The sequence below is a fragment of the Crocodylus porosus genome, unplaced genomic scaffold, assembly GCF_001723895.1.
Source record: "Crocodylus porosus isolate Cpor-Errol unplaced genomic scaffold, CroPor_comp1, whole genome shotgun sequence".
NCBI classification, from domain to species: domain Eukaryota; kingdom Metazoa; phylum Chordata; order Crocodylia; family Crocodylidae; genus Crocodylus; species Crocodylus porosus.
The window spans coordinates 26,286,801-26,295,132 of NW_017728951.1; the positions used below are offsets into that span (position 1 = coordinate 26,286,801).

General features: G+C 65.5%; 1 protein-coding gene across 1 annotated transcript in view; it reads right to left on the reverse strand.

Annotated features, from left to right (window-relative positions):
• Positions 1 to 343: 343 nt before the first annotated feature.
• The window catches only part of RRP12 (ribosomal RNA processing 12 homolog), a gene marked incomplete at its 5' end in the record, with an annotated part of 15,091 nt that continues 7,102 nt past the window's right edge, over positions 344 to 8,332 (reverse strand). The window contains 19 exons of the mRNA XM_019555499.1: positions 344 to 779; positions 935 to 1,017; positions 1,788 to 1,855; positions 2,133 to 2,211; positions 2,392 to 2,441; positions 2,857 to 2,976; positions 3,109 to 3,254; positions 3,416 to 3,571; positions 3,701 to 3,792; positions 4,068 to 4,225; positions 4,495 to 4,602; positions 4,748 to 4,853; positions 5,052 to 5,132; positions 5,283 to 5,441; positions 5,746 to 5,839; positions 6,046 to 6,113; positions 6,435 to 6,589; positions 6,881 to 7,043; positions 7,965 to 8,068. Of these exons, the coding sequence (XP_019411044.1) occupies positions 677 to 779; positions 935 to 1,017; positions 1,788 to 1,855; positions 2,133 to 2,211; positions 2,392 to 2,441; positions 2,857 to 2,976; positions 3,109 to 3,254; positions 3,416 to 3,571; positions 3,701 to 3,792; positions 4,068 to 4,225; positions 4,495 to 4,602; positions 4,748 to 4,853; positions 5,052 to 5,132; positions 5,283 to 5,441; positions 5,746 to 5,839; positions 6,046 to 6,113; positions 6,435 to 6,589; positions 6,881 to 7,043; positions 7,965 to 8,068 (2,093 nt within the window). The remainder of the gene's footprint in view (positions 780 to 934; positions 1,018 to 1,787; positions 1,856 to 2,132; positions 2,212 to 2,391; positions 2,442 to 2,856; positions 2,977 to 3,108; positions 3,255 to 3,415; positions 3,572 to 3,700; positions 3,793 to 4,067; positions 4,226 to 4,494; positions 4,603 to 4,747; positions 4,854 to 5,051; positions 5,133 to 5,282; positions 5,442 to 5,745; positions 5,840 to 6,045; positions 6,114 to 6,434; positions 6,590 to 6,880; positions 7,044 to 7,964; positions 8,069 to 8,332) is intronic.

Consider the following 8,332-nt stretch of genomic DNA (forward strand, 5'->3'; position numbering starts at 1 on the left):
GGCTGCAGCCCATCATGGGGCACTGGTAGGAGCAAGTGCCAGGCCCCCACAGCTCAGGGGCTCACACACCCCGTCTGCCACCCAGCAGCTGCCCGGGCTGGGTGAGGAGCCGTACAAATAATGAATGTCAGACAAAAATAGCATCCCCGAATTCCTGAACCACTGGACTACAGCCCAGAGAGGCCCTGGGCTGCCTAGTCAACAGGACAGGAGCAAGTCTGGCTTGCGAGGCAGCGCAGGCATTTCTGAGCATGGGAGCGCGTGCCGTGTGATGGACACACCTATAGTGGCAGAGCAGCTCTGCTCCCTCCAGCGCTCTCTGCAACCCCCTGGTCCACGAGCGAAGGGGTGGGGGCAGAAGGACGGTGCAAGATCAGGCTACAGGGAACCGTATTTATTGCTCCCCACTATGTGGGCTCTGCACAGACGGACCCGATCAGATCCAGTCACTCACTCTCACACACACACGCATGCACACACGCGCCAAGGGGCACCAGGCAGTGCTGCATCTGTTGCTCCTTCCTCCCAGGCTGGCAACCAAGGGCACATCTGTGCCCACAGCAGGCAGATGTGGGAGGCTGCATGGGGGCTACAGGCAGGTTCTCCCTGCTACCTCTATCCCCAGCCTGGCTCCCCGAGGGCGAGGGCGGGTGTCGGGGCAGGGTGCATGCAGGCCTCACACACTAGGCTCCCTGGGGCGATGCCTGCGCCCAGCCTGGGCACCGCGCTGGGCCCCCTTCATCAGGCCCTTGAACTGCCCCTGCAGCTTCGCCTTCTTCCTGCGGGAGAAGGATGAGATCTAGGTCAGGGCAGGTCACCAGCACAGTTCAGAGATCCAGGAAAGCTGGGACCTAACCCAGCTCTCACCATGAACCACCCCAACCATGGGCAAGAGCACTGGGTGCATCCGCCCAGGTGAGTATCCGTGCCATACCTTCTGTTGAGCTTGGCCCTGTTGAGGGGGATGTAGGCGTAGGGGTCTGGCCGGCCGGCCTTCTTCACATCGCCTCTGCCTTTCTGCGGAGAACACAGACAGTGTTCCCACACGCATGCAGCCTGGGGAAGCTGCCAGCCTGGTGGGGACTGGTGCCCCCTCCCCCTGCACCTGGGCCCTGGCCACATGGAGCCAGCAGCAGTATCCCTGGGGGGGGTCCCCAAACCCACCGAGACTGCTGCAGGAGTGTGGGCTCAAGGGATGGACAGAGAGCCTGAGGGGGCACAGCCCCATGGTACCTCCTAAGCAGGGGGTTTTGAAGCCTCTCCCAGCAGCGCCGGGTGCTGCTGCAGCCCAGGATGGGGCTGGGCTGGGCCAATGCTCCTGCTGGCACCAACCCCGCAGGCCTTGGCTGGAGGGTCTTGTCCCCCACGCTGCAGTGGGGCAGGAAGGGATTTCCCCCCTGCTCAGACTGGTTTGCACTGGGGGTTGACTTCCGCTGCAGTGGAGGCATGGCCCGGGCCCTCTGCAGCACCCATGACCCCCCTGGCAGCAGCAGGACTTTCATGGCTGTAGCCCCCCCGTATCCTGAGGCCAAGGCGACTACGGCACAGGGTTTCTCTGGGCCGGCTGGGACAGAATCGATCCTGCCTCAGGCAGCGGTTGGACTACACATGACCCCACAGCCCCATGCCTGCTGCAGCCCCAGGCTGGGCCCAAGTGTCTTGGGTCTGGGCAGCTGCCTCTGGCTGCACCCAGGGCTCCAGGGCAGGGCACAGAGGGCACCGCAGCACAGGGGCTATCCAAGGTGGTGCCAACCCCACTGCCCTGGGGGCAGGTGCCATAGCCTTACCTTGGACTTGTAGTCGGCTCCAAACGCCGTCTCCTTGCCTAGCGGCCGGTGGATGCCAGAACCTCCCGCTGCAACACAAGACACAGGGCAGGTCAGGCAGGGCACAGACATGGTGGCGTGGAGTGGGGACGCACATCACACGTCCGTGAAGGATGGGGTCCTGCCCAGGCTGCAGCCCCAGGGGAGCATGGTGCCAAGGGTCCCAGCGTCAGGGGGCTGACTGAGCTCCTGCCCCAGCCCCTGTGCAACCAGCCGAGCCGTGCCCAGACACAAGCCTGCTCTGCCAGGGCGAATGGTAGGGTAGGACAGACGCTACAGGGCCCAAAGCAGGGATGGGGGAAGTACCTCTGTAGTGCGATGCGGTATCGCCCTCCAGCTCCTCATCACCTGCCTCCTCGCGGAACCGGCGCTTCTGGGCCTTCTTCTGCAGAGGGAGAGGGGGTGGCTCAGCAGGGAGCCTGCTACTGCCCAGCTCAACCCCAGGCCCCGGCTCCCCCAGATCCTCTCCAAGGGGCCAAGAGCTCAGGGACACCTGCCCAAAGGGCCTGGAGAAAGGTCCAGGTGCCAGCTCCAGCCCCTAGATCCCCTGTCACCCCACACTCACGCTCCGGAGCCCCACGTCCTGCATCAGGTCGGCCGTTTCCTTGTCCACGTCTGCAGCAGGAAACAGCCCGGTCAGAGCTGGACAAGGCCAAGACCCTGCGCTGGGGCCTGGGCCCCATCACAGCACCCCCACGACCCAGGGACTGGCCTGCCCCAGGTGGGGAACACCAGGCTCCTGCCTGGACACAGCGGGCTGGACCCTGGGTGGGGCTGCCCAGGGTCCTGGGGCCTTGCAACTCCCCAGTCAATGCTCCCAATGAGGGCAGAGCAGGTGGCTTGTGCCCCCAGCACTGGGCAGCCTCTGCAAGCCACATGCCAGGAGCTGCTGCAGCGACCGTGACAGCTGGGGGTCAAGAGCTGGTGCTGCCCCAGCCACGTGCCCCAGGCAGACAGGCCCCAGCCCAGGACAAGGGGCCCCATAGGGCTCTGTTGCGGCCCTAGGCCACCCCCCAGCCCCCTCCAGTACCTCTGGCTCTGCTCTCCTCCCCGTCCTCATCCTCGTCTTCGCGGATGATGAGACGCCCATCCTCCGATACGCCAAAGTCGTGGCTCGCTCTCCCAGCCCGGCTGCTGCCCGGCCTTGTGGCTGCGTGAGCAGAGGAGGGGTCAGCGCCTGGGCAGTGCTGGCCCCCCTTGCAGAAGGATCAAAGTCCAGCCAGGAACACAGCCCCCCTTCCCAAGCCCTGCTGTCCACCGCTGCCCTGGCCCCGCTCCTCACCCAGCACTCGCTGTGCCACGTTGGAGTCCAGGAAGTTGAGGGGCTCGTCCCCTGCGCCCTCCTTCAGCCACGCCTGGCCCTGGGGCTGCCTTGGCCCCCTCTCCTCCTCCTCTTCCTCGTCTGAGTCAGCCAGGACCTCCTCCATGCTGGGGCCAGAGACAGTGAAGGGTTAACAAGGCTGGGGTGAGAGGCCGGAGCCACCCCCCACTGCACCCCCCAGCATCTGGGGCACCGACCCCAGGGCTCCCCATGCTCTTCCCCCAGTGGAACCAGAGCCAAGCCCAGGTCCCCCAGCCCCTGCCCTCACCTGTCCCCTCTGGGTCTCGGCAGCGCCTCGGGGTCCTGCTCGCGGGCAGCGGCCTGGCGCAGGGCGCGCTGCCTCCGCCCGCGGCCCTCAGCCTTGCGGATGTTTAGCAGCACTTTGTGGTGCGTGGCCGGCAGCAGCCCCTGCACCAGCTCGAAGCTGCAGGGAGACGGGGGTCAGACAGCTCCCCTGGGACACCGCACTGGCTGCAGCCCCCACCCCCCAGCCCTGAGCGCCGCAGAAGGCCCGAGCTGGAGCTGCGCCCCCCGTACCCCCTTCACAACCGACCCGAACTTGCGGATGAACTTGGTGAAGAGGTTCTTCAGCTTCGTGCGGAAGTGACGCCTCATGTCGTCCGACAGGGCCCCCACGGCCTCCAGCTGCCGGGACAGGGGTCATTAGGCCTGCCCCCCACAGCCCCTGGCCCCCATAACCCTGCCATCCCATCCCATCCCTCCCTGCCTTCCTCCCCAGCCCCACCCAGGACTCTTCCCCGAGATACGGCCCTGCTGCTGCCCCCACAGGCAGGTTGTGCACCCAACTGGGGCAGCTCAGCCACTGGGCTGGAAAGGGAGCCCTGTCCCCCACTGTGGGAGCCCTTTTGGGCAGGGCTGGGGTGGCAGGAAGGACGTGCTCCACCCCCCGTTGGACTCACCATGGTGGGGACATGTGCGGTCAGCAGCTTGATGTCCACAAGCAACAGCGCGGCTTTGAGGAAGCCGAGTGCGGCCTTGACCACGTCGCGGGTGCGGGAGCCCAGGAGCAGGCAGACGCTCTGCAGCAGCTGACCCGTCTCACCCGGGCCCAGGTGCTCTGTAGGGCAGACATGGCTCAGCTCTGCCCACCCTGGCAGAGGGACTCTGGCCCCAGCAGGGGCCAGGACAAGCTGTCCCAGCAAGAGATCCCCTAGATGGGCCCACATTGCACCCCTGAACTCTGCTCCCCCCACCACAGCACCATGGGACTGCAGAGCCCTTTTTGCATCCTCAAGGGGCTCAGCCCCAGGCCCCTCCAACCTTAGAGTCCCATGCCCACGGCCAGCTGCCCTGCAGTGTACAGGCCCCCCCACACCCCAGCCTTACCTTTGAACTCGAAGAGGAGGCGGGTGAGCGCCAGCAGCGTGCAGCTGATCATGGTGACGGAGCCCGTGAGCCCCGCGTAGGCGAGGAGCAGGAACCGCTGCATGGCCTCTGCGGGGCGGCAGCCAGGTCAGCGGGGGGCTTGGCCCCACCACCGCGGGAGGGCATGGGGGATCTCAGCACCGGGGACCATAGCAAGTCCATGGCCCAGCACCTGGAGGGTGGGCTTCAGGGTGTTGGGGGGGGGGCGTCTCACCTTGTGGGGCAGGACCGAAGCGCAGGAAGGCTTCGCCCATCTCCACTAGCAGCGCAAAGGCGTTCTTGCGGGCGCCCACTGACACCTCCTTGGTGCACAGGACCACCTGGGGGACCGACACCCTCAGCGCCCAGCACAGATCCGCCCTTTGCCCCTAGGCTGGCCCAGGCCTCCGCCAGAGCTGGGGGCAGCTCCGCACGGAGCAGCCATGGCCAGAGCAGGCATCAGCTCCAGTGCTGGAGCCTCGACCAGCCCCAACCAGAAACTAATCCAGGAACGGCTCTTCAGCCCTGCTCCCCCTCACCTCTGGGACCAGAGCCGTGATGAAGGCTTCGTCCTCGGCCGTCAGCTGCTTCACAATGTGTAACAGGCACTTGAGCCGCGGCTGGGGACGGAAATAGGGACAGTGCCATGATGTCAGGCCCAGGCCCTGCTCCACACATCCAGCCAAGTGCCTTATGTGCCCCCAAGGTGAGGCCCCAGGGACACTGGCCACCCAGCACATGCCTCCCCTGCACCCCACCCAGCCTTGTACCCTCTTGGCGGGGGACGCGGCGCTCTTGAGGGAGTCCAGCAGGACGGTCTTCAACTCCCCCAGGTTGCTGCGGATGAAGGCCTGGCAGGGGCCGTGGGATGCCGCGCACACCTCCTCCAGCACCCGGTACGCCTTCTTCTGCACCCCGTGCTCCTTAGTCTGCAGAGGCAGCGCCCGGATGGCCTTGGTTAGGGGACTTGTGTCTGCCCTGTCCCTCTCTCAGCATGCGGAGAGGCCCCTGCTGAGCTGGGGAGGGCTGCAGGGGCCATGCACGCCCCACATCTTCCCTCCAGGAAGCAGCAGCTCGGAGCACCCAGGGATCCCACCTCCACCCCAGCCGACCTATGGTGGAGACCCTGGAAAGACAAACCCTTCCAGCCCAGGGCCTCCTGCCCCGAGCCTGGAGCACCCCAGCCCCTCTTCCTGAGCCACCCAGGGTGGAAGCTCTCACCCCGTGACTCACCTGCAGGGAGGGCTGGATAGTGCGGTACAGGGTGCCCAGGGTTGGCTCGTCAGCATAGGGTGCCATGGCCACGATCAGGTCCAGGATGGACAGCCTGCGTGGGGAAGGGGTGAGTCTGGGACTGGCCTGGGCGCTGCTCCCCAGCTCCACTCCCTCCAGTGAACAGCCACAGGGAACAGGGGGCTTTAGGGAGAGGCAGCCACCTGCCTGGGTAGGCAGTGGTGAGCGCAGCCCTTGTGGGGGTGCCCAATGCCCCAGGGAGGCAGCACCTGGGGCTCACCGGGAGGGAGCAGGCATTACCTGGTGAACTCGGAGCTGTCGGGGCTGCTCAGCTTCTCGCTGGCTTTCTGCAGGAACCCGCACACCAGCTGCAGAGAGCAAGGGCCAGGTCAGGGCCAGTAACTGGTCAGCTCCAGCAGCAGCTCTTCCAGATGCCGAGCCCCCTGCTGCACCTGGTCCGGCCCCTCTGGGCTTGAGCATGGAGGGGGTCCTGGGTCTTAGCTCAGTCCCTTTGGGTCTCTTGCTCCAGCTCGTTCAGGCCCTGCTGCATCCACGCTCCCCTCCCCTCCCCACGGCTCTGCCCAGCTTCCACGGCAATCCCAGCCCAGGGCTGCGCGGATCCTGTGGCACCAGGTCCTTCCCTCTCTATCCACAAAGGCACCGACAGGCCGCCCCGTGCTGCCCCTCACCTGCTGCTCGGTGACAGTGAGGTAGGTGCGGACAGTGTCCAGCACGGCACGCCGATGTGCCGAGCTGCGCCCGTCATCACCAGGCTGGCTGTACACATTGAACAGGATGGGCAGGAAGTTCTTGGCAAAGCGGCCAACCTCGGTCCGCTCAGCGTCTGGGGGGCAGAGACCAGTGAGTCCGTGAGGGTCTGTGCTGGGCCCAGGGCCTCAGCACCTGCCCATGTTCCCCCTCCAGCGCTTGCAGGGTGACCCCTGCACGTGCCAGGCCTGCCCTTCGAGAGGCAGGGGGCCTGCCCAAGAGCAGGACTGGGAGGACTCAGCGTTATACAATGGTCCTGGAAGCTGAGCCCTGTCTCAGCCTCACCCCCCTCCCAGCTTCCCCTGCCCTGGGGGCATGACACCAGGTCCCCAGCCATGCTGGTCTGTACCACCCACCCCTTCCTCACCCGTCTGGCAGCCTTTGGTGATGAGAGTGCGCAGGGCCTGGCACACGGGGAGGCGCAGGTCGGGGCGTTCGCTGAGGGCCGTGCCCAGGGTGCGCGCCAGCCCCTTGAAGGAGCTCACCACGTCCGTGGGCCACCGGCAGAACCCAGGCAGCAGCGACCACACCTGGAAAGTGAACAGAGAGACCTACCCTGGAGAAGAGGCCGAACTCTGGGTGCTGGAGCCGGGGAGGGTAAAAGGCCCATCAAGTATTAGGGGTTTGTTTGGGCTGGTTTGGATAGAACTGAACCTGCTTTAGGACAGGGCTGGACTAGATGTGACGAGAAGGAAAAAGGAGACTGAAGGGGGATTTGATAGCAGCCTTCAGTTCCCTGCAGGGGGGCTGCAAAAAGGATGGAGCTGGACTGGTCTCAGTGGGGGCAGCTGACAGGACAAGGAGCAATGGGCTCAGGCTGCAGCAAGGGAAGTTGAGGCTGGATATTAGGAAAAACTCTCTCACTAGGAGGGCAGTCAAGCACTGGAACAGGCTCCCCAGATAAGCAGTGCAGTCTCCCTCCTTGGAGGTGTTTAAGACCCGGCTAGACAAAGCCTTGGCTGGGATGCTGTAGTTGGGGCTGGCCCTGCTTGGAGCAGGGGGTTGGACTAGATGTGACCTCCTGAGGTCCCTTCCACCCTCACTGTCCATAACTCTGACACCCACAGGTCCCTGCCAGCCCCATGGCCCTGGGACGTTATGAAATAAAGTCCCACCAGCGGGTATTAGACATGGCAAACAGCAGTGGGAGGCTCTGTGCAGAGCTCCAAACCTCCCAGCGCTGCAAGCTACAGCGAGACAAGCCTGGCCTGGCCCATCCTCCCCTGCAGCATCTCGTGATCCGACTCCACTGTGGTAAGAGGCAGGACACTGGGCTGGACTGAGCCATGAAAGGTCTCACGTTCCCCAGGGGACCCTGGCACCCACCCCCACATCCCCCCACTCCACGGCTGCCTGCACCAGGGCTGCAGCAGCTGTGCCCGAGCCTGGCACAGGCCCTGCGTCCAGGACCCTGGGGCACCTGTTGGCCTCACCAGGGAGTCACTGCTCACCTGCCCCTGCAGCGTGTCATAGATCTTGGACTCCAGCGTCTTCCCGTCCTGAGCCAGCTCCACAGCTGCAGTGGAGAGAATGAGCTGTGAGCCTGGTGGGAGCGGACCCCCCAGGGGGGCAGCAGGAAGAGCTGGGGCATGGAGGGGGGCAGCTGGGCCCTAGAGAGCAAGAGGCCCAGACTGGGGAGACAGGCTGGGCAAGCTGGACATGGGGTCCAAGCAGGCTCAGCCTGGGGGGCAGGGCCAGCAGGACCCCCTGCCCTCTCTACCCCAGTGGCACCTGCCTCACTGCCTGGCGCTGCCCGCTTCACCCAGGGGCAAGGAAGCCCTGCACAGCCAGACGCGGGGGACCCCGGAGCTCTCCCCCC